This window comes from Antechinus flavipes, chromosome 2 (genome assembly GCF_016432865.1).
Source record: "Antechinus flavipes isolate AdamAnt ecotype Samford, QLD, Australia chromosome 2, AdamAnt_v2, whole genome shotgun sequence".
Taxonomy (NCBI): domain Eukaryota; kingdom Metazoa; phylum Chordata; class Mammalia; order Dasyuromorphia; family Dasyuridae; genus Antechinus; species Antechinus flavipes.
The window spans coordinates 352758079-352784873 of NC_067399.1; the positions used below are offsets into that span (position 1 = coordinate 352758079).

Here is a 26795-nt window from a genome sequence, read left to right on the forward strand (position 1 = left end):
AAAAAACAGAACTTAACAAAAAGTTTGATCTACAAATATAGAACTCAAGAGAAATCTAAAAAGGTAAAGATTAATCTTGGGAACTATATTTTGACTATATAGATGCATAAAGAATACATGTATACCTTGTTCTAGAAATTGATGTGGAAAGGACATTGTACTAGAAAAAGGGTAAAGTGGGGGTAGTACATCTCATGAAGAGGCATAGGAAACCTATTATATCTGAGAGAAAGAATGGAGGGGGATGAATATAGTGGGTATCTTACTGCCTTCAGAATTGGCTTTAAGTGAAAAATCTTAAGACATATTCAATCTATGGTGAAACTTCTCCCATCTCATTGAAAAGTGAGAAGGGAAAAGTGGAAAGGGAAGGAATAAGCTAAGCGGAAGGGAATACGGGAACTGGGAGGGCAAGGGGTAAGATAGGGGGAGGAACTCTAAGGCGGGGGGAGGGACACTAAAAAGGGAGGGCTGTGAGAAACAAGGGGTGCTCACAAGCTTAATACTTGGAAGGGGGGGAAAGGGGAAAGAAGGGAGGAAAGCATAAACCGGGGTTAACAAGATGGCAAGTAATACAGAATTGGTCATTCTAACCATAAATGTGAACGGGGTAAACTCCCCCATAAAGAGGAAGCGGTTAGCAGAATGGATTAAAAGCCAGAATCCTACAATATGTTGTTTACAGGAAACACACCTGAAGCGGGGAGATACATGCAGGTTAAAGGTAAAAGGTTGGAGCAAAATCTACTATGCTTCAGGTGAAGTCAAAAAAGCAGGGGTAGCCATCCTGATCTCAGATCAAGCTAAAGCAAAAATTGACCTAATTAAAAGAGATAAGGAAGGACACTATATCTTGCTAAAGGGTAGCATGGATAATGAAGCACTATCTATATTAAACATATATGCACCAAGTGGGGTAGCATCTAAATTCTTAAAAGAGAAACTAAGAGAGCTGCAAGAAGAAATAGACAGTAAAACTATAATAGTGGGAGATCTTAACCTTGCACTCTCAGAATTAGATAAATCAAACCAGAAAATAAATAAGAAAGAAGTCAAAGAGGTAAACAGAATACTAGAAAAGCTAGATATGATAGATCTCTGGAGAAAATGTAATGGAGACAGAAAGGAATACACTTTCTTTTCAGCAGTTCATGGAACCTATACAAAAATTGACCATATATTAGGACATAAAAACCTCAAACTCAAATGTAGTAAGGCAGAAATAGTAAATGCATCCTTTTCAGACCACGATGCAATGAAAATTACATTCAACAAAAAAGCAGGGGGAAGTAGACCAAAAAATAATTGGAAACTAAATAATCTCATACTAAAGAATAATTGGGTAAAACAGCAAATCATAGACATAATTAATAACTTCACCCAAGAAAACGATAATAATGAGACATCATACCAAAATGTATGGGATGCAGCCAAAGCGGTAATAAGGGGAAATTTCATATCTCTAGAGGCCTATTTGTATAAAATAGAGAAAGAGAAGGTCAATGAATTGGGTTTGCAATTAAAAATGCTAGAAAAGGAACAAATTAAAAACCCCCAGTCAAACACTAAACTTGAAATTCTAAAAGTAAAAGGTGAGATCAATAAAATTGAAAGTAAAAAAACTATTGAATTGATTAATAAAACTAAGAGTTGGTTCTATGAAAAAACCAACAAAATAGACAAACCCTTAGTAAATCTGATTAAAAAAAGGAAAGAGGAAAATCAAATTGTTAGTCTTAAAAATGAAAAGGGAGAACTCACCACTAACGAAGAGGAAATTAGAGCAATAATTAGGAGTTACTTTGCCCAACTTTATGCCAATAAGTTCGACAACTTAAATGAAATAGAAAAATACCTCCAAAAATACAGCTTGCCCAAACTAACAGAGGAAGAAGTAAATATCCTAAACAGTCCCATCTCAGAAAAAGAAATAGAACAAACTATCAATCAACTCCCTAAGAAAAAATCCCCAGGACCAGATGGATTTACATGTGAATTCTACCAAACATTTAAAGAACAATTAACTCCAATGTTATATAAACTATTTGAAAAAATAGGGATTGAAGGAGTCCTACCAAACTCCTTTTATGACACAGATATGGTACTGATACCTAAACCAGGTAGGCTGAAAACAGAGAAAGAAAATTATAGACCAATCTCCCTAATGAATATTGATGCTAAAATCTTAAATAAAATATTAGCAAAAAGATTACAGAAAATTGTCACCAGGATAATACACTATGACCAAGTAGGATTTATACCAGGAATGCAGGGCTGGTTCAATATTAGGAAAACTATTAGCATAATTGACTATATCAATAACCAAACAAACAAAAACCACATGATCATCTCAATAGATGCAGAAAAAGCATTTGATAAAATCCAACATCCATTCCTAATAAAAACACTTGAGAGCATAGGAATAAATGGACTTTTCCTTAAAATAGTCAGGAGCATATATTTAAAACCATCAGTAAGCATCATGTGCAATGGGGAAAAACTGGAACCTTTCCCAGTAAGATCTGGAGTGAAGCAAGGTTGCCCACTATCACCATTATTATTTAATATCGTATTAGAAACACTAGCCTCGGCAATAAGAGTCGAGAAAGATATAAAAGGAATTAGAGTAGGCAATGAGGAAACCAAACTATCACTCTTTGCAGATGATATGATGGTATACCTAGAGAACCCCAGAGATTCTACCAAAAAGCTATTGGAAATAATTCATAATTTTAGCAAAGTAGCTGGCTACAAAATAAATCCCCATAAATCCTCAGCATTTTTATACATCACCAACAAAACCCAACAGCAAGAGATACAAAGAGAAATTCCATTCAGAATAACTGTTGATACCATAAAATATTTGGGAATCTATCTACCAAAGGAAAGTCAGGAATTATATGAGCAAAATTATAAAAAAGTCTCCACACAAATAAAGTCAGACTTAAATAATTGGAAAAATATTAAGTGCTCTTGGATTGGCCGAGCGAACATAATAAAGATGACAATACTCCCTAAACTAATCTATTTATTCAGTGCTATACCAATCAGACTTCCAAGAAAATATTTTATTGATCTAGAAAAAATAACAACAAAATTCATATGGAACAATAAAAAGTCGAGAATCTCAAGGGAACTAATGAAAAAAAAATCAAATGAAGGTGGCCTAGCTGTACCTGATCTAAAATTATATTATAAAGCAGCAGTCACCAAAACCATTTGGTATTGGCTAAGAAATAGATTAGTGGATCAGTGGAAAAGGCTAGGCTCACAAGACAGAATAGTCAATTATAGCAATCTAGTGTTTGACAAGCCCAAAGCCCCTAACTTCTGGGAAAAGAATTCAATATTTGATAAAAACTGCTGGGATAATTGGAAATTAGTATGGCAGAAATTAGGCATGGACCCACACTTAACACCATATACCAAGATAAGATCAAAATGGGTCTATGACCTAGGCATAAAGAACGAGACTATAAATAAATTAGAGGAACATAGAATAGTTTATCTCTCAGACTTGTGGAGGAGAAAGAAATTTGTGACCAAAGATGAACTAGAGACCATTACTGATCACAGAATAGAAAATTTCGATTACATCAAATTAAAAAGCCTTTGTACAAATAAAACTAATGCAAACAAGATTAGAAGGGAAGCAACAAACTGGGAAAACATTTTCACAGTTAAAGGTTCTGATAAAGGTCTCATTTCCAAAATATATAGAGAACTGACTCAAATTTATAAGAAATCAAGCCATTCTCCAATTGATAAATGGTCAAAGGATATGAACAGACAATTTTCAGAGGATGAGATTGAAACTATTACCACTCATATGAAAGAGTGTTCCAAATCATTATTGATCAGAGAAATGCAAATTAAGACAACTCTGAGATACCACTACACACCTGTCAGATTGGCTAAGATGACAGGAAAAAATAATGATGAATGTTGGAGGGGATGCGGGAAAACTGGGACACTAATGCATTGTTGGTGGAGTTGTGAACGAATCCAACCATTCTGGAGAGCAATCTGGAATTATGCCCAAAAAAATTATCAAAATGTGCATATCCTTTGATCCAGCAGTGTTTCTATTGGGCTTATATCCCAAAGAAATACTAAAGAAGGGAAAGGGACCTGTATGTGCCAAAATGTTTGTAGCAGCCCTGTTTGTAGTGGCTAGAAACTGGAAAATGAATGGATGCCCATCAATTGGAGAATGGCTGGGTAAATTGTGGTATATGAATGTTATGGAATATTATTGTTCTGTAAGAAATGACCAGCAGGATGAATACAGAGAGGCTTGGAGAGACCTTCATGAACTGATGCTAAGTGAAATGAGCAGAACCAGGAGATCATTATACACTTCAACAACGATATTGTATGAGGACATATTTTGATGGAAGTGGATTTCTTTGACAAAGAGATCTGAGTTTCAATTGATAAATGACGGACAAAAGCAGCTACACCCAAAGAAAGAACACTGGGAAACGAATGTGAACTATCTGCATTTTTGTTTTTCTTCCCGGATTATTTATACCTTCTGAATCCAATTCTCCCTACGCAACAAGAGAACTGTTCGGTTCTGCAAACATATATTGTATCTAGGATATACTGCAACATATCCAACATATAAAGGACTGCTTGCCATCTAGGGGAGGGGGTGGAGGGAGGGAGGGGAAAAAAATCGGAACAGAAATGAGTGTCAATATAATGTAATTATTAAATAAAAAAAATAAATCTCTAAAAAAAAAAAAAAAAAAAAAAAAAAAAGAAACTGTGCATACCATTTGACCCAGCAGTGTTTCTATTGGGCCTATATCCCAAAGAAATCTTAAAGAAAGGAAAGAGACCACATGTGCAAAAAATGTTTGTGGCAGCCCTTTTCTTAATGGCAAGAAAGTGGAAATTGAGTGGCTGCCCATCACTTGTTGGATAATAGCTGAATAAGTTATAGTATATGAATGTTATAGAATCTTATTGTTCTAAAAGAAATGATCAGGAGGATGATTTTAGAGAGGCCTGGAGAGACTTACATGAACTGATGCTAAATGAAATGAGAAGAACCAAGAGATCATTGTACATGGCAACATCAATATTATGACAATCAATTCTGTTGCACGTGACTCTTTCCAACAAGGAGATAATTGATGCCAGTTCCAATGGTCTTGTGATGAAGAGAGCTATATACACCCAGAGAGAGGACTGTGGGAACTGAATGTGGATCACAACATAACATTCTCATTCTTTTTATTGTTGTTTGCTCTTATTTTTTCTTACTCATTTACTTTATTTTTTTATTTGATTTTTCTTGTGTAGCAAGAGAATTATGGAGATCATCAGTTTTATGAAAAATCTAACAAAATTGATAAACCATTCTTTAATTTGATCAGAAAAAGAAAGGAAAAAACCAAATCACCAGCATCAAAAAGAAAAGGAAAGAACTTACCATCAATGAAAAAGAAATTAAAGAAATAATTAGGAAATATTCTGCCCAACTCTATGGCAACAAGTCCGACTATCTAACTGGAAATGGATGAATATTAAAAAAAAAAATAAACTGTCTAGGTTAACAGAAAAGGAAATAAAATATTTAAATTGTACCACTTTAGAAAAAGAAATTAAAGTCATCATTGAACTCCCTAAGAAAAAATCCTCAGGGCCAGATGGATTCACAAGTGAATTGTATCAAACATTTAAAGAACAATTAATTCCAATACTATGTAAATTATTTGGAAAAATAGTTAAAGAAGGAGTACTGCCAAATTCCATCTAGGACACAAATCTGGTGCTGATAACCAAATCTGGAAAGATCAAAACAGAAAAAGAAAATTACAGACTGATCACTTTATTGAATATTGATGCAAAATTTTAAATAAAATATTATAAAAGAGATTACAGCAATTTATTAGCAGGATAACATACCATGACATAGTGGGATTTATCAGGAAAACTATTACCATGATTGACCATATCAATAGCAAAACCAATAGAATTCATATGATAATCTCAATAGATGCAGAAAAAACTTTTGACAAAATATAGCACCCATTTCTATTAAAAACACTAGAGAGCATAGAGATAAAAGGAGCTTTCCTTAAAATAATAAGCAATATCTATCCCAAACCTACAGCAAGCATTGTTTGTAATGGAGAGAAGCCGGACGCATTCCCAATAAGATCAGGGGTGACACAAGGATGCCCATTATCAACACTATTATTCAGCATTGTGCTAGAAATGTTGAATTTAACAAGAAAAGAAAAAGAAATTAAAGGAATTAAAATAGGCAAGGAAGCAATAAAACTATCACTCTTTGCAGATGGCATGATGATATACTTAGAGAATCCTAGAAAATTATCCAAAAATCTACTGGAAACAATTAACAGCTTTAGCAAAGTTTCAGAATATATAAAATAAACCCATACAAATCATCAGCATTTCTATATATTACCGGCAAAGTCCATCAGTAAGATAGAGAAAGATAATTCAATTTAAAATTACCATAGGCAAAATAAAATTTTGGGGGGTCTACTTGCCAAGACAAATCCAAGAACATTTTTTTAATACAATGACAAAATACTTTTCACACAAATAAAATCAGATCTAAACATTTGGGAAAATATCAGTTGTTCATGGCTAGTCTGAGTTGATATAATAAAAATGACAATTCTGTCTATTTGGTCTACTTGTTCCATGCCAATCAAACTGCTAAAATTTTATTTTATAGAACTAGAAAAAATAATAACAAAATTCATCTGGAAGAACAGATAGACAGTCAAGATTATCAAGGAAATCAATGGAAAAAATGCAAAGGATGCTGGCTTAGCAGTAGCAAACCTAAAACTATATCATAAAGCAAAAGTCATCAAGACCATTTGATACTAAGAAATAAAGTGGTGGATCAGTGGAATAGATTATATACATGTGATACAATAAGCAAGGTCTATAGCAAACTAGTATTTAATAAGCCCCCTAAACTCTAGCTTCTGGAATAAAAATTCACTATTTCACAAAAATTTCTGAGAAAACTTGAAAAATAAAATGTCAGAAAATCAATATAGACCTACATCTCACATCTCATACCAAAATAAAGTCAAAATGGATACATGATTTGAGCATACAGGATGATACCATAAACAAAGGATAATTTACCTATCAAATCTTTAGAGAAGGGAGGAATTTATGACCAAAGAAGAACTAGAAAATGTTATTAAAGGCAAAATGGATAACTTTCATTACACTAAATTAAAAAGGTTTTGAACAAACCAAACCAATAGAAACAAGTTAAAAAGGGAAGTAATAAGCTGGGAAAAAATCTTTACAGGCAGTATTTCTGCTAAAGGTCTCATTTCTAAAATCTATAAAAAACTGTCAAATTTATAATACATTCCCCAGTTGATAAATGGTTAAGGGATATGAACAGACAATTTTCAGATGACAAAATTAAAGCCATTTATAGTGCTATGAAAAATGCTCTAAATCACTATTAATTAGAGAAATGCAAATTAAAACAACTTTGAGGCACAATCTCACATCTCTCAGATTGGCAAAGGATAACTATAAATGTTTGAGGGGATATGAGAAAACTGGGACCCTAATGCGTTGTTGGTGGAGTTGTGAGAGCAAACTGGAACTATGCCCAAAGGGCTTTCAAACTGCATACCCAATAGTGCCATTATTAAGTCTGTATCTCAAGGAAATCATAAAGAAGGAAAAAGGACCCACATATGCAAAAATGTTTGTAGCAGCTCTTTTTCTAGTTGCAAAGAATTGGAAAAGGAATGGATGCCCATCAATTGAGGAATGATTGAACAGGTGAACAAGCCGATTGTAGAAAGGCCTGGAAAGATTGACATGAACTGATGCTGAGTGAAACAAGCAGAACCAAGAATAAATTATACACAATAACAGCAAGAAAGTGCTATGATCAACTCTGAAAGTCTTGATTCTCCTCAATAGTTCAGTGATCAAAAGAATCCCAATAGACTTTGGACAGAAAATATCAAAGAGAGTTTTATCTTTCCCATAGTTTCCTGTTTGCTGATTTTTCTCTCCCAACATAATTCATAAAATAATATGTATTAAAAATAAACTAAAATAAACAATCATTTTCATTGCCAGTGATTTAGATTTGCTTTTACTCCTTAATATGCAAAAAAAAAAAAAAAATTGAGCTAGTCAATGAGTTCCCTGTTATTTTCTGCAGTTTCCCTTGTTGTCAGAATAATTTTTGCTTGTGATTTTAGAATTTAATTTTTGAGGGTGCCCTATGCTCTGAGAGAATAGGTCATTGATACTTTATGTATATTTTCTTTGATTCCTTTAAAATCTCTGACAAAACCTGTATCTTTTCTAGATTCCTGAAACTCTCAAGAAGCACTTTAGCATAGTACTTCCTTAGTTAGCACTATAGTGGGCACTTTATAAATATTTGTTTAACTAAATTGACTGTTATTACTTATTTTCTTATTGCTTCTGAACTTATTACCCTGTATAATGATGAGACAATATGACTAGAACTATTAATGATAATGAGGGGCACAATAGCATGGATTAAATTACTTTCAAACATAGTATTTCCTTTTTGCAGCCTGATATATGATATTATACTAAAGTTTAGGGGTTCTCAAAACGATTTTTTTTCAGCAGCAGTGATTCTATTTGTATTTCCAGACACGTCTGGAATTTGTAGTTTGTATAGTTGTAATTTGTATAGTTTGGTTGAACATAAACACTATTAAACTCCAAAATAGGTCATATTCTTTTACTGTTTTAACATGTCTCTAACATGGTCTCATTTGTGAAATAAGCATATCAAGCCTATCTAAATCTGGAAAATAATGCTGAAGTACCAGTTTAGCTGCACTTGTATGTCTGAGGTAAAAGGTGAAGATTAACATGTTTGGCGTTGGGGGTGGGGAGGAGTCTGGTGGATAGAGCAAAGGTCTGAGTTTTAGACAAATTGGGTTATATTCTTGGCTCTATCACTGACCTGAGTGTAACGTTGGGGAAATCAGTTAATCTCCCAATATTTCACATTCTCTCTTTGTAAAGTGAAGGTAATACCTGTTCCCTAAGGTATTGTGAAGATAAATGAGATAATGTCTGTAAAGAAATCCAAATTAAAAGATGAAAAGGGTCATAAATACAATTGCAAAATTATATTTCTATTATACTTAAGGATTGTTTCGAGATGGCAAATTCATAGTATACTGGCAATGAGCAAGCATGCTGAACTTCGACAAGGTCCCTGCATCCTAGGAAATTCTGCTTAGTAGCAAGGCACTATCTTCTTAACTCTGGCATTTATACACCCTTGGCTTCACCTTTATTCTCCAACACCTACAAACACACATTGCACAGCTCACAAGCTTACAACTATAAGATATAGCTGTATTTGTTCCCAAAATTTACCAGTTCAGTTCCCTTGTGGGTACCTCTCCAGTTCTGTATTATACATCAACATGTGTTTGTAGATAGAGGTAGTGCAATCTAAGCTGTTCTTTTATACTTCTCAAGAGTTTATCTCTGTTTTCCACTTCTTATTCTACAGTTTGAGTTTTTCAGAATTTTAATTGATAAGGAATCAGGTACAATCTCTGCTTTCTCCTTGACCTTTTTCACTTTAACAGTTATTGACTCTTTAATTGTTCCTGGTTTTGCTGTATAGGGAGATTCAATGGAATTTGTTGCATTTACCACATACAATTTAGTCTTTCTGTTTGGCCTTTTCCAGAGCTTCTTATTTTGGCCACACTTGCAAAATTAATAAATAATGTAAAATAAATAAAAGCTTTACTGATATTTTTTGCCCTACTGACATACAAATACATGCAGACATTTTTACTGAGTTTAGTAATTAGTATAAAATGGTTAGAGGACCTGTTTCCCAAATGACAATTTGTTGTATGTTTTCATCAGATATAAACTTCCTTAAATTATAAAGTTAAGTTCAATGTTTATATATAAGTGTTTATAGAAATTCTAAATTAGGAGATTTCTTGAAGAAGATTGCTTAACTAGCTATAGGTGAGCATCTTTAAAAAATTCCACAATTCTATAGAATTCTGCTGTCTCTTAAGCCATTTCAATATAAAAACAGTACAGATTTTGACCAAAAAGGTGGAAAAATTATATTTAGAATTTTTATAATCTGTAACAGAAGGACCATTAATGTCATGTTTGAGAAATCCTGATCATTGTATTAGCTTATCTATCATAGCAAATGTAAATATAATTTTGGGCAAATTCTCTGTAAACTGTTAAATCTAAGTAGTTGAGTCAAAGTTGAAAGGAAAAATTAGCTATAGATGCTTCTGGTGACAAAAGAAAAGTCTGATTTTGTAAAGATCAGTATGGCATAGGATTAAGATCTTTGTATTCTGGAGGTGGCCAAACAGGAGATGGAAAGATAGGCATCAACTTCTTGGGTGTGAGTGAACTTAAAAATATGGGAATGAGTGAATTTAATTCAGAGATCATTAAATATATTACTGTGGACAAGGATCCCTTAGAAGATATTGAGTAGTCTCATAATCAATAAAAATATAAGAAAAGCAGTTATAATCTTAAAAGTGATATGATATCTATCTGAATATAAGGCAAACCTTTCAACAACACAGCTCCAACCATTGCTGCTAAAAAATCCCAAGTTAAACAATTCTACAAAGCCCTGTAACGCCTTCTATAAATAACACACACACACACACACACACACACACACACACACACCACATTCATCTTAGAGATTTATAATGCTAAATCAAAAGATAATCAGGATAACTGGCAAGTTTGTCCTTAAAGTACAAAATGAAGTTGGGAAGAGACAAATGTAGTTCTCTCAAGACATTTCATTCATGGTCATAATAAACATTTTTTTTCCAACTCAAAAGGTAACTTTATACACAGACATCACAGGGTAGTCAGCATAGAAATCAGATCTATTATGTGCTTTGCTGTCAAAGGTAGATAAACTCTATACAGTCAGTTAAAACAAGAACTGGAGTTTATTCTGGCTCAAATAATAAGCTTCTTATTGCAAAAATTCAGATTTAAATTGAAAAAGTAAAGAAAACAATCAGACCACATAAGTATGACCTAAATAACATCCCTTATGAATATAAAGTGGAAGTGATGAATAGATTTAAGGGATTCTATCTGGTAAGTAAAGTGATTGAAGAACTATGGACAATATTGTGGATTAAACAACAATTAAAAAAACATCCCAAAGAAAAAGAAGAGCAAGAAAGCAAAATGGTTGTCTGATGAGGTTTTACAAATAGCTAAGGAAATGGGAAAATCACAAGGGAAATGAGAAAAGGAATTATAGCCAACTACATGCAGAATTCCAGAGAATAACAAGAACAAATAAATGGGCAGTGCAAAAGAAAACAATATAATGGAAAAGACAATAAATCTCTTCAAGAAAATTAGAGATGAGCTCATAAACATTAGCAATAACTATTATGGTGTGGTTACTGACGGCCAGATATTCTGGAGAATGAAGTCAAGTGGGCATTAGGAAGTATTGCTAATAATAAAGCTTGTGGAGGTCATGGAACTCCAGCTGAACTACTTAAAATCCTAAAAGATGATGCTGTTAAAGTGCTGCATATAGTATGCCAGAAAATTTGGGAAACTCAACAATGGCTACTGGATTAGAAAAGATCATTTTATGCATCAATCCTAAATAAGACCAATGTCAAAAAATGGTCAAATTATTGAACAACTATATTCATTTCAATTGTCAGCAAGGTTATGACTGAAGATTCTGCAAGCTAGCTTTAGCAACATGTGAACCAAGAATTATTAGAAGAGCAGACTGGCTTTTGAAGAGGCAGAAGAAATAGTGCCAACACTTGCTGGGTTATGGAGAAAGCAAGAATGTTTCAGAAAAAAAAAATCTATTTTTACTTCATTGACTACACTAAAGCCTTTAATTGTGCGAATCATGACAAATTGTGGCAAGTCATCAAAAAGATGGAAGTACCCAGTCATTTAACTTGTCTCCTGAGGAACCTATATTTAGGCCAAGAAGCAACAGTTAGAATCAATCACAGAACAACCAACTGGAAAAGGAGTACAACAAGGCTGTATGTTGTCACTTTATTTACCTAACTTATATACAGAGTATATCATGTGAAATGAAAGACTAGACAAACAAAAGCCAGAATTAAGGTCGATGGGAGAAATATCAACACTCTCAGATACGATGAAGATAGTACTTTGATGGCAGAAAGTGAAGAAGAATTAAGAAGCCTCTTCATAAAAATGAAAGAAGAGAGTATAAAACCTGGCTTCCAGTTCAACATCAAACAAAATAATACAAAACAAAAACTAAGATCGTGGCAACTGGTCCCATCACTTCCTGACAAATAAAGGAAGATGAAATGAAAGTTGCATCAGATTTTATATTCTTAGACTCAAAGATCACTGCAGGATGGTCTCTCCAATGAAATTAAAAGAATTTTGCTTTTTAGAAGGAAAGCTATGACAAATATGGACAGCATCCAAAAAAGCAAAGATTGATCTTCTTGCTAGCAAATATCCATATAGTCTATTCCGGTAGCAATATATGCCTGGGAGAGTTGGACTATCAGAAAAGGTAAGCACCACAAAAATCAATGGTTTTTGAATTGTGGTGCTAAGAAATTAATTCAGACTCTTTGCTGGAAGGTCAAATACTGAAGCTAAAGCTTAAATACTTTGGCCACATAATGGGAAGAGAGAACTCACTGGAAAAAACCCTGGTATTGAGAAAGACTGAAGGTAAAAGGAGAAGGAGATGGCAGTGGATGAAATGGATAGTGTCATGAAGCAACCAAAATAAGCTTGAATAGATTTTGGGAAACAGTACAGAATACAAGGGTCTGTGTGTTATAGTGCAAGGTGTCCAAGAGTTGGACAAAATTGAATGATTTAACAACAATAACATAACAAACAATGCTGCTATTTCAATTTTAAGTCATAAGAGATTGAGAAATTGATAGCTTAATACTGAAGCAGACATCCAAAAATCTGATTTTTCACCTTTTTTCATTTAATTTGCAAAACAGGACACATACCTTTCATTTGTACTTGTGATTCAGAAAAAGTAAATAATGGGACAGAATTAATTCAAAGCTTATTGTTAAAACTATATTGGAAAAAGAGAACTCGCCAAGGTTTTAAGACATAGAACCAATAGAAAATGAAATTTAAGACATTAATTCAGAAGTCATATCACACAACTTGGGTTTAGAGTTTCTGAACTGAATGCAAATTCTGTATTTGCTCTTATTTGTAAAAACAAAACAAAAGAAGAAAAATAAAAAACCCAAACATGTTTTATTTGGAAATATGGAAAAAGATAAGTTAGAGAGTTAGAGATTCAAACATAAATAGCTATGGGGATTGGGACATTTATACATTTAAATGTCCAACCACAGGTCAATATTTATTTTTTAGGGAGAGGTACAGGTGAAAAGGAGCTGATGGCAAAGTAACACAGTGGTGAGTCTAGGATCTTTGGCTTCACTGCCAGTATTATCCAGTCTCAGAAATACTGCCGTCACATCATTGGCATGTCAATATTAACTTAGTGCTCCACGCCAACAACAGTAGAAGACAGGGTAGTGTAGATATTGAGAAGCCTACAGATACTGGTTTTTATTATATTGTGTTCTACATCCACATTTTTTCATTTTGGAATACATTGTTTTTTATGCTAAGATTCTACAATCGTGGTGATTATTTAAATGGCTTTATCGAATACTTTATATTAATTTTGAGTGCATTAAAAAAAATAAAAACGATCAAATTAAAAGGTTAGGATTAAAGTACTCACAACATAAAACAATTACTTCTACTAGGCAGTGTTTCTAAACAATTAATTAAGGGACAAAATAGCAATTAAACTACCTCCTACATTAGCCTTATTCTGACAGTTTCTAATCTGTAACAAAAGGATTTGCAACTCAGTACTTCTAATCTGTTCTTTCACTCACATGAAATATATGGTATTTTTCTAAAACTAAAATTGTTTAAACAAGGACAAAAGCCTTGAGTTTTCTTGAACAAAACATGATTTTTCAATTTTTAGAAACATATAACAAGCATTATATACAACTAACATTATGTATCATTTTCTAGAATCATAGAACTTGTTGGAAGGACTTTTAAACATCTACCCAGTCCAACCCACATCTGAAAGGAATAGCCACTATAATCACTAACTGATTTGAAGTCCAGTTTATGTTTGAAGAGTTCTGGAAGCCCAATCTAAATTTTAGACAACTTGTTTAGGAAGTTTTTCCTGGCAGTAATCTTAAATAGGCCTCTGTAATTTCCTCCCCATTGCCTTTGGTTCTCTCCTAATTGAGTAAGTCTACTTACTCAGCTTCCATGTCTCTCTTGAGTCATCTTCTCTATAGGGTAAGAATCTCCAAAGCTTTTAATCAATACTCAAAAGAGATGGGATCAAGTCCTTTTACCGTTCTCTATTCTGGATCTTTTCAGGCTTAATCTATGATTCTTGCTCTCAAAGAAGACTAGAAGGACATATGGCATCCAAGGTTCTCTCTTCCCCTGCTCTGGAGCTAGTCTTCTCTGTGCTGTCTAAGATAGCATTAGCTATTTCTGGTTGCCATATCACTCAGCTGAATTGTATGAAGATTACAAACATATCCCACATATCTTTTGGAAGAACTTTTCTCTAAGCACACTTTCCCCATTTTGAGAATTTTTTTTTTGTCTATGAATACATTGCATCAGTCCTTAACCAGATTTTCTAAATCTGCCAAATTGTTGCTCTTACTTTTGCCCTGTGGGTCCAAGTAGAGCAAATCTAATTCCTCTTCCACAAGTTAACTCTTCAGAGACAAAGCATGCTGTCTTAAACATAATGAACACCTACTTTATAGGCCTGTTGATAGTCTGGTTGATATGTACTGAAATAGAACTATTTTTGTCCCATAAATCATGTCTTATTAATGCTGAATGTCTCTTTCAACTGGTTCCCCTATAAAAATGAATCTAAAGGACTTCCAAGTACCCTGGCTTCTTCCTCTGGATGTTTTATAACTTTATAGCATCACATGATGTTGGAATTAGAACTAGAAGGGACCTCAGGAGTTATATAGGTTGAACTTTTCAAGAACAAAGTATATGTATGAGCACATCTTTCTGTACAAAAAAATTAGGAGAGCCAAATAGCACAGCTATTTTAGCACAGGTGTCCACAGGGCAGAGGCAAGCTAGCAAGTCTAATTAGGCCCAAATCAAATTAAAATGCAATTTAGAAATGTTCAACAAAGTAAATTAAAATGGGAAAAAGTGTTAATTTGTGGTTTTTTAAGTCATTGTGGCTTATAGGGATCAGTTTCTTTCTTTTTTGGGTTTTCTACTACTAGTTTAAAGCAGGCATTAATGAAGTCTAAATAGAAAAATTATTTCCCATCAAGACCAGGAAATAATATTTTTTCAATGCATAAATTGAACTGGGATTGAGTACATGGTTCAGTGCAAAGCTATTACCACTGTGCAAGCTCTATAATTTATGAGTAATGGTGTCATTATGTACAAAGGTACGGACAAAACAGAAAATAAAAATCATATGAGTTTACTCATCATATATACTCATATATGGTGGACTTACCACCCCTTATTTCCCAGCTTCCATCCCTGGTTTTTCTAAAATAATACAAGATTTGTATGGAAGATGGAGACATTAAAAATAATTGAATGTAAGTCTTTCCTCCATGTTTGGTTTTCATCTGAGGCATTTAAATTATGAGCCTAATCCTAGATCTATATTCTGGATAAGATTTTGCAGTTGCTATGTAAACATACAAAGTAAAATTTAAGTACGTTTACATTCATAAATTCATAAGCATACACACAAAGTCTTATCAAAAATTGGAAGCAAAGGCAGCAGGAGTTGTGGTTCTGAGATTCCTGAAAAGCAATAAAAGTAACTTTGATTTACCTTTATTTATTTCTCCCAAAAGTTTGTGAGGAACAGGGGAAGGAGGTAGGAGAGTACATAGCAAACATTGAAAGACTATTTTCTGGAATACTGTAGGCTGACACAGTTGCTGGGAGACCAAGGGCTAGGAAGGAAGAAAGAAGAGGGAATAAGAAAGAACCAGAGAAATGAATGGCTATACCAAGGAACTATGAGACTTCATTCAGGAAGGTAAAAGGCAGCTACAAAGGAGATGGCAAATCTGATGAGGGGAGCCACATGCAAGTAGGATTGAAACTCCTATGCCATCATGGGACTTATCACAATTATTGCAGCTTTGACCTGATTTTTCCTATTAGATTTCCTTGAGACTAAACCATGTTAGGGATAGATGGTAAGAAATGATACCTGCCAGAAAGGTGGGATGTAATTATTTACTATTGTATTAACTAAGGGGGAGCTAGGATATTAACCTCTTTCTCTGTTCCAAATAATTATTAAATTTTTATATGCTTACTGTTATTCTTTTGCTTAAAGAAGGGAAAACGAATGTACTAAGAAGTGCTTAGGAGTAGTCAGACTGGATTTTCCTAGAATGATTCCAATTGAGGTCATGAATCAAAGAGAATTGGGAATCCTAAGATTGAGCCTGTATCAATATCTTTTAGGCCTCTGATAACAAGTGAGAGATTACATACATTAAATCACAAATATCACTGTAAGTCAGTCAATTAAATCCTTTTCTACAAGCAACAAACAACAGGATCCAGCTATCATGTCAATACTTCAATTTACATTTTCGTTAAGCAAAAGGAAATGTATGGAAGCACTGCAAATCAGTAAACACTGAGACTTGGACATTTATTTAATTAAAGAAAAAGATGTCATTATTATGTCCCCTTAACTTTTGAATGCAGCACTACCAGTTTATAAAACAGGGAAAAATAATGTACTAACTATAATTTTTGACCTCTTAGAGTTTCATAATCTTACTTGGTGAAACTGTTTATGACTAAATTAATACACCAATTGGCAATGCATTTAGCTTCTTAAAAAAAGATACATCATTTTGAATAGTACCAGTATACATTAAGTTCATCTTCAAGAGCTTTTTTTCTTTATTTCCTCTTGATTTATTTTAAAAACAATAAATAAAAAAGTAAAATGTCAACTCTTTTTTTCCCTGACATATAGAGACAAATTCTTGGTAAATTAAAAAGAAGCAAACAACTCAGAGAAACCAAACTCTCTAAAGGGTTCTAAAATTGCTTAGAGCACCATTAACATGAAGCAACTCAACAAGTAGTATTATTTTTGAAATAATAATATAACTAACAGACTAAGTTAATTTAAAAATTAAAAGAGTGCAAAAGCAGATATTGATAGATATTGACAGAATAAGGTGTGATTGATTTAAGTCAACATTTCTATTTGAGTAATTGAAACCACATTCTGGCTCAAATAATGCCCCAAAACATATGTACTTCTTTATGTTTTCACATCAAAAATAAAGAACATTAAATGATGCTAATGTAATATGTTAGACAAATAATCTCTTAAAACAAACACCTTGTACTTGATCTACACAAATAGATAAAGCCAGATTTGGCACTAGGATGTTCTGGTTTCCTAAGTCATCTCTGATAGTTATCTGCGTGACCAGATCATTTAGAGTCATTTAGCCTCTCTGAACCAGTTTCTTCAAGTAGAAAAATGGTAAAAATTATTCATAATGAGGTAATTTTCTTTCTTCTCTTTTACTTCTCAATCCAACCTAATCCTTATTACTCAAGAAAATTCTTCCCACCAAAGTCCCTAACACTATCAAATGGTTCAACATTAGAAAATTATGTGGTCAGTTCTAGGATTCTGGGGTTTTGGGGGTAAAGCCAAGATGGCAGAATGAAGCCAGAAAAGCTCTTTGAACTCTTCCAGTTTCCCTTGAAAACTACATGAAACCAAGCTTCTGAACAGAGTCTGAGGGAATGATACTACCTTCCAGATCAAGATAAATTGGAAGGATTTCAAGAAATGATAGTCTCACTGGGGTGAAAGAAGTGGTCAGCCCAGCTCAGATAATGTCTGGGAAAGACAGTAAGAGAATCTTAATTATATCAAATAAGCAACTGAGACACTTGGTCCTGGCTCAATAGCAGAGCAGACCAATGGGTCTGCCCAGAAAGCAAATTGCCAGCCTGGGTTTCTTGGAAAGAGCAGATAGGACTATTCCTGGTGTGAGCAAGACAACAAACACAGGGGGTTATACTCAAAGTCAAAGCTCAGAGCTTTACAAAAAGCTTGGGACAGTGCCCCCTTTGCCTCAGAAGCAGAGCTCAACTATCAAAGGCACAAAAGAGGAAAAAAAAGGCAAGGAAAGAAAATGAGCAAGAAACAGAAAAGAACCTTGAAAGCTGGTAATAAGGAGCACCAAAACACCAACTCAAATGGGAACAAAATGTTCACAAAGGAAATCTCAAAGAATGATATGAATTGTTCTCAGGGCCAAAAAAGCTTGTTGAAAGTACTCATAAAAGATTTGAAAAGGAAAATAAGAAAGTCGAAAAAATTAGAAAAAAAAATGAGAGGTATGCAAATGTGAATCAACAGTTTGGAAAAGAAAGGGAAAAAAAGAAAAAAAAACAATTTCTTAAAAATATAATCAATTCCTTAAAAAACACAATAGGCCAAATGAAAAAAAAATCCACTGAAGGAAAAAAACCTTGAAAAAAATACCTTGAAAAGTGGAATTAATCAAATGGGAAAAGAGATACAATAGCTAACTGAAGAAAATCACATTAAAAATTAGAAAAGGAAAAATAGAATGTAATGATTCTGAGACATCAGGAATCAACGAACTTCCTAGGAAAAAAAAAAATCTCCAGGCCTAGATGGAGTTACAATTGAATTCTAATAAATACTTAAAAAACAATTAATCCTAATACTATGTAAACTATTTGGAAAAATAGGTAAAGAAGAAGGCCTGCCAAATTCCTTTTATGATACAAATATGGTATTGATAACTAAACCAGGAAGAGCCAAAACAGAGAAAGAAAATTACAGGCCAATCTCCCTAAATAAAATTGATGCAAAAATATTAAATAAAATATTAGCAAAGAGATTACAGGGCCTTATCAACAGGATAATACACTATGACCAAGAAGAATTCATACTAGGAATACAAGGCTGGTTCAGTATCAGGAAAACTATTACCATAATTGACCATGTTGATATAAAATCAACCAAAATCATATGATAATCTCAACAGATGAAATAATAGATCTCAGTAAAGTCTCAATAGATCTCAAAAAGCTTTTTGACAAAATACAGCACCTATTTCTATTAAAAACAACAGAAAGTATAGAAATAAGAGAAGTTTTCCTTAAAATGATCAGCAGCTTCTATCTGAAACCATTAGCAAGCATTATTTGTAATGGAGAAAAGCTGGATGCATTTCCAGTAAGATCAGGAGTGAAAGAAAAATGCCTATTATCATCACTATTATTCAATATTGTACTAGAAATGTTGGCTTTAGGAATAAGAAAAGAAAAGAAAAAAACTGAAAGGAATTATAATAGGCAAAGAAGACATAAAACTATTATTCTTTGAAGATGAGATAATGATATACTTAGAGAATCCTAGAAAATCATCCAAAAACCTACTTGAAACAATTAACAGCTTTAGCAAAGTTGCAAGACGTGAAATAAACCCACACAAATCATCAGCATTTCTATATATTATTGACAAAGCACATCAGCAAGAGATAGAAAGAGAACTTCTATTTAAAATTACTGTAGAAAAAATAAAATATTTGGGGGTCAAATTAGACTACCTGAAAGTCTAAATCAAAAAACATCCTAGACATCATATGTCAAGAACTTGTCAAGGAAAACTATGCCTCTAGCTTTTATTTAGAGGATAAAATAGAATCTGAAAGAATCTGCTAATCTTGAAAATGATTCCAGAATGAAAATTCCCAGGAATAATATAAGCAAATTCCAAAGTTACCAAGAAAAAAATATTGCAAGCATCCAGAAAAAAATAATTCAAAAATTGTGAAACCACAATCAGAATAAAACATGAATTAGTAGCTTCCATGTTAAAGTTCTAGAGAGCTTGGAATATGATATTCTGAAAGGCAAAGGAGATAGGATTACTACAAAGAATAACTTACCTAAGAAAATTGAGTATGAGCCTTCTTCAGAAAAATAAATATTTAATGAAATAGAGGACATTCCTGATTGTATTAGTGATGAAAAAACCAAAGCTAAAAATAAAATTTGACACAAGACTCAAAATTATCATTTCTAAAATATATAGAGAATTGACTCAACTTTATAAGAATCCAAGCCATTCTCCAATTGATAAATGGTTAAAGGATATGAACAGACAATTTTCAGATGAAGAAATTGAAACTATTTGTGGTCATATGAAAAGATGCTCCAAATCACTAATGATCAAAGAAATATGCAAATTAAGACAACTCTGAGATACCACTACACACCTCTCACTGCCTGCCTATTCTGTTCCTGGCCCCTCAGGACAAACTTTTCCTGGTGATCTTCCAGATTGACTTAAGTTGGTAAATTGTAGTGCTTCTAATCTTCATGAATTTAATCAGTGAAGAGCTATTTTTGAGGCTTAATTAGTTAGTTATGAGGGGAATGAGAGGAGCTTTAAAAGTTCATGTGTGCCTTCTCCGCCATCTTGGCTCCACCAATATTATTGTTTTGTAAGAAACGACCAGCAGGATGATTTCAGAGAAGCCTAGAGAGACTTACATGACCTGATGCTAAGTGAAATGAGCAGAACCAGGAGATCATTATACACTGGAACAACAAGACTATGAGATGATCAATTCTGATGGACATGGCTCTCTTCAACAATGAGATGATTCAAACCAGTTCTAATTGTTCAGTGATGAAGAGAAACATCTACACCCAGAGAGAGGACCATGGGAGCTGAGTGTGGACCACAAAATAGCATTCTCACTCTTTCTGTTGTTGTTTGATTGAATGTTGTTGAATGTGATCTGATTTTTCTTGTGTAGCAAGATAACTGTATAAATGTGTACATATATTAGATTTAACATATATTTTAACATTTAACATGTATTGGACTACCTGCCATCTAGGGGAGGGGATGGGGGGAAGTAAGAGATAATTTGGAACAGAAGGCTTTGCAAGGGTCAATGTTGAAATAAACAACATGCATATTTTTGTTATCCATGCATATTTTTGTAAATAAAAAGCTTTAATATAAAAAAAGACTCAAAAGAAGCATAAAAAGGTAAACATGAAAGAATGATCATAAGCTATTCAATAGTTAAAGTGTTTACTTTCCTAGGTGGAAAGAGGATACATGTAAATCCTATGAACTTTGTCATTATTGGAATAGTTAAAAGGGGTTTACATGGACAGAATGCATGAGTATGAGGCAGTTATATTGGAATTATCACACACAAAAACAAAGGGTGAAGAAAGAAGAATATACTAGAAAAAAAGGGACAGGAGAGGTAGAATAAAGAAACTTCTCAGATAAAAGACTTGCAAGGAAGAGCTTTTATAATGGATGGGGAAATGGAGGCAGGAATGGTGGGCAATGCTTGAACCTGACTTTCATCAGAATTGGTTTAAAAAGGTGTGTGTGTGTGTGTGTGTGTGTGTGTGTGTGTAAGTATATATACACACTCAGTTGGTATATTAATCTAACTCAACAAGGAAATGAGAGGAATCTAATTAAGGAGGAGAGGAGGACGAAAAGGGAGGGCAGATTAAGAGAGACAGTGGTAAGAAGCATAACAGGCTTTTGAGGAGCAACATGATAAAAAGAGAAGGATAGACTTCCGGCCAAGATGGCAGAGAGAAGGCACACATCTGCATAAGGTCCGCATTTTCTCTCAGAATTCATTTCATGACAAGCCTCTGAATTAGTGCTTAAATGAAAAAAAAAAAAAAACCCACAAATAATTACCAAGAGAAGACATCCTTGAAATTCGCAAGGAAAGGTCAGTTTTTGCTCGAGGGCAGGATGGTTTTAGATCAGGCACAGGCTGAGGGCAGGCAGTGGCAGCAAGAGCTTGGCAGGCAGCTCACAGCTGAGCAGACTGGAGCGGGGAGGGGTGTGATCTCAGCCGTCTCTGCAGAGAGAGCTTTGCTATAGTATTGGATACTTTATCCCAGCAGCAAGCCAGCAGACAAACAGAGAAGCTAAAAACACAGGGGATGAAGAATACAATCCCAAACAGCTGGAGTCTCTCGGGACCTGGCCACCCCTACCCCTCAGTGTCTCAGCACGCTCTCAGAGTCTCAGAGCACAGGTGCAGTGCAGCCATTGCTGTCCTGCTAGTGCCTCGCTGCTGCCCCCACAGTCTGTAGAAGAAGCTCAGTAATACCACCCAACCACCCCCCCCAAAAAAAAAAAAAAAAAAAAGAAAAAAACAGATTCCATTTGGGTTTTTTTTTTCTTTGCTCGTTTGTCTTTGATTCTTCTCTGACAAAATGAGCAAAAAATTTAAATGGACCTTAACCACTGATAACTTCTATATGGATAGAGAGCAGACTCTAAATGCTGAGGAGACTAAAACCAGACTGTCTCCAGGTGAATCCGCAAAGGAGGATATCATCTGGTCCTCAGCACAGATGAATCTCATAGAAGAAATTAAAAAGGCTCTCACAAAAGAGCTAGAAGAAAAATGGGAAAAGGAAAGGGAGAGAGTCTGGAGAAGTCATTTAAAGATAGAGTGAATAAAGAAATAAAATTGTTGAAAAATAGAATTAGTGAACTGGAAAAAAGAAAATAGCTCTCGAAAAAATAAAATTGGCAAAATGGAAAAAAATTCCATAGAACAAAACAACTCACTTAAAAACTCAATTGGACAATTAGAAAAATATATACAAAATGTGAGTGAAGAAAATACTTCATTCAAAATCAGAATCAAACGAATGGAATTGAATGACTCAGTGAGATACAAAGAATCAGTCAAGCAAAACAAAACAAAACAAACAAACAAAAAAAAAAGAAACAATGGGAAAAATGTCAATTACCTTCTTGGAAAAATAAGAGGCCTGGAAAATACATCTAGGAGAGACAATCTGGGAATTATTGGACTCCTGGAAAAATACAATGAAAAAAAGAGCCTGGACACTATTTTTCCAGGAAATTATCAAAGAAAATTGCCCAGAAGTCATAGAAACAAAGGGTAAAATAGACATTGAAGGAATTCATAGCTCACCTACTGAAAGGGATCCTAAAATCAAAACACCAAGTAATATAGTGGCCAAATGCCAGAACAATTAGACGAAGGAAAAAATACTGCAAGCTATAGAAAAAATCAATTCAAATATAGAGGAGCCACAATAAGGATTGTGAGCAGCAATTGCTTCTCACAGCCCTCCCTTTTTAGTACCCCTTCCCTCCCCCACCCCTGCTTTAGAGTTCCTCTCCCTATCTTACTCCTTTTCCTCACAGTTTCTGTATTCCCTTCCACTTAGCTTATTCCTTCCTTTTTCCCTTTTCCCTTCCCACTTTTGAATGAGTTGGGAGATGTTTCACCATAAATCGAAGATGTCTAAAATTTTTCTCTTTAAGCCTATTCTGATGGCAGTAAGATACCCACTATATGCATCTCCTCCATCCCCATCCATCCAGGATCTAGCAGCGTCTATATTAAAGGATCAAAGGGCCTGGAATATGATATTCCGAAAGGCTAAGGAACTCGGTATGCAACCAAAAATAACTTACCCATCCAGAATGAGCATCTTTTTCCAGGGAAGAAGGGGGACATTTAATGAAATAAATGAATTTCACCTATTTTTTGATGAAAAAAATAGAACTTAACAAAAAGTTTGATCTACAAATATAGAACTCAAGAGAAACCTAAAAAGGTAAAAAGAAATCTTGGGAACTGTATTTCTGCTATAAAGATATATAAAGAATACATGTATACCTTGTTCTAGAAAGTAGAGATGGAAGGGAAATTGTACCAGAAAAAGGGTGAAGTGGGGTTACTATATCTCACGAAGAGGCAAAGGAATCCTATTATATCTGAGAGAAAGAATGGAGGGGATGCATACAGAGAGGCTTGGAGAGACTTCCATAAACTGATGCTAAGTGAAATGAGCAGAACCAGGTGATCATAATATACTTCAAACAATGATACTATATGAGGAAGTATTCTGATGGAAGTGGATTTCTTTGACAAAGAGATCTAACTCAGTTTCAATTGACCAATGATGGACAGAAGCAGCTACACCCAAAGAAAGAACACTGGGAAATGAATATAAACTGCTTGCATTTTTGTTTTTCTTTCCAGGTTATTTTTACCTTCTGAATCCAATTCTTCCTGTGCAACAAGAGAACTGTTCCGTTCTGCACATATATATTGCACTGAGGATATACTGTGCCATATTTAACATGTATAGAACTGCTTGCCATCTGGGGGAGGGGATGGAGGGAGGATGGGGAAAAGTTGGAACAGAAGTGAGTGCAAGGGATAATGTTGTAAAATATTACCCAAACATGGACTCTGTCAATAAAAAGTTATAATCATTAAAATTTTGATGATTAAAAAAAGAAATTATTATTTTAAAAAAGAGAAGGATAAATGAAAGAAAATGGAATGGAGGGAACTAACCAATAATCATAATTGTGAATGTGAATGTGAACCTTACCCATGAAATAGAAGTGGATATAGCAGAATGTTCAGGAAACAAGAGTCCAACAATATGTTACTTATAAAAAAACACACATAGGGTTAAAAGAAAGGGCTAAAGGAGAATATATTATGCTATAGCTATAGGGAGGGAAGGCAGTACAGCAATTATGATCTCAGATAAAGCAAAAGCAAATTAGACCTAATTAAAAGAGATAATTGAGGAAACTACCATAGACAATAGAGTAATATCAAAGTTTTACAACAAATTTCTGTGATAAAGGTCTCATTTCTCAAATGTATAGGAACTGAATCAAATTTATAAAAATAACAGCCTTCCCCAGTTGATAAATGAACAGGCAAGTTTTTTTTTTAAGAAGAAAGAGGAAGAGGAGGAGAAGGAGGAGAGGAGGAAGAAAAAGAGGAAGAAAAGAAGAGAAAGAAGAAGAGGAGGAAGAAGAGAGCAAAATTATTTAGAGTAATATGAAAATGCTCTAAATCATGGCTCATTGGAGAAATGTAAATAAAAATAATAAAAAATAAAAAATAACTCTGAAGGGTACTTCTTATCTATCAAAAATGGTGAATGCTTGTGATGATTGTGTATTTAAAATCAGCCAGAGTCAGGAATTCAGGTTAAGAAAAAAATCTTCAATCTTTATTCTCAGTAGAGGTGAAGAAGGATTGTGATAGCAATATGGGCAGCTGCGACAAGAAGCCAGCTAGCAGAGGTGAAGGGGGATTGGAGGTAAAGGGTGGTCATGATAGCAATGCGAGCAGCTGTGTCAAGAAACCAGCCAGCAGTTTCTCCTTTCGCTTCCCTTTCCACCCCCCTGCCTCCACTCACCAAAATCGTCATTTCCTATACAACACATCAGGACTTGCACAAAGAGTGGGCGGGGGGCATTCTTTCTTGAAGCATATATATATTAATAGAGTATAGTCCAATTACTATTTAGCCTCATGTGCTTGGGACCTCAGTGCATCAACTCGAGCCTCAGCCCATAACAAATGCTTTTAAAGAGGATTAAGAAATCATACATATAGTGAAGTAGTGAACTGATCCAAACAGTCTGGAGAACAATTTAGAACCATACTGAAAAGTACTATAAAACTTAACCTTTATCCAACAATACAACTACTGTGGCTGTATCCTAAAGAGAGCAAAGAAAAAGGGAAATATACAAAAATTATAGCACCTTTATTTTGGAGATTGGGAGATGCTCATTATTTGTGGAATGGCACATGATTGTGATGAAGTACAGTTCTACTATAAGAAATGAAGAAAGAGTGGTTTCAGAGGGAAAAAAAACAGGGCAAGAACTATGTGAACTGCAGTGAGGTGAGAAGAAGTGGGAGATCATTGTGCACTGTAACAATATAACAATGATCAACTATGAAAGACTTGACTACTCAACAAACAGTACAAATCAAGAGTTGAACAGTAGAAGAATATAGTATCAATAATTGATTATTAGTGTTGACGACACTCTTTTTGCTATATTCTTTTTTGTAAAGAATGGGTTATAGATATAAATAAAAGAAAAATTACATGATGTAGAAAAATACACAATTTGAAATTCTAACCATGAATGTGAGAGGAATAAACTCATTTATAAAATGGAGGAGAACATCAGTAATCATCACAATTACACTACATTGAATGAAGCATTTAAAACTTCTATCAATGGAGCATATATATAAAACTCAGAAGCATTTTTTTTTAATTTCATAGCTTTTTATTTACAAGTTATATGTATGGGTAGTTTTACAACACTGACAATTGTCAAACCTTTTGTTCCAATTTTTCCCTTCCTTCCCCCCACCGCCTCCCCTAGATGGCAGGATGACCAGTAGATGTTAAATATATTAGAGTATAAATTAGATACACAATAAGTATACATGACCAAACATGCAGTACAAAAAGAATCAGACTCTGAAATATTATAAATATTATATTATATTCATATTATATCAGCTTCTGAAGGAAATCCAAAATGCAGACAGGCAAAAATATAGGGATTGGGAATTCAATGTAATGGTTCTTAGTCATCTCACAGAGTTCTTTCGCTGGGTGTAGATGGTTCAGTTCATGACTGCTCCATTGGAACTGATTTGGTTCGTCTCATTGCATAAAATGGCCAGGTCCATCAGAATTAATCATCATATAGTATTGTTGTTGAAGTATATAATAATCTCCTGGCCCTG

At 34.0% G+C, this 26795-nt stretch overlaps 1 protein-coding gene across 3 annotated transcripts in view; it reads left to right on the forward strand.

The window, feature by feature from the left end:
- The window catches only part of MIPOL1 (mirror-image polydactyly 1), a 520237-nt gene that overhangs the window by 399255 nt on the left and 94187 nt on the right, over positions 1–26795 (forward strand). The window contains exon 11 of one of the 3 annotated variants that reach the window (XM_051978072.1): positions 24249–26452. The exons of the other annotated variants lie outside the window; for them this stretch is intronic. Within the exon in view, the coding sequence (XP_051834032.1) occupies positions 24249–24348 (100 nt within the window). The 3' untranslated portion in view covers positions 24349–26452. Of the gene's footprint in view, positions 1–24248; positions 26453–26795 lie in introns of those variants that run through there. 3 annotated transcript variants of the gene reach the window in all.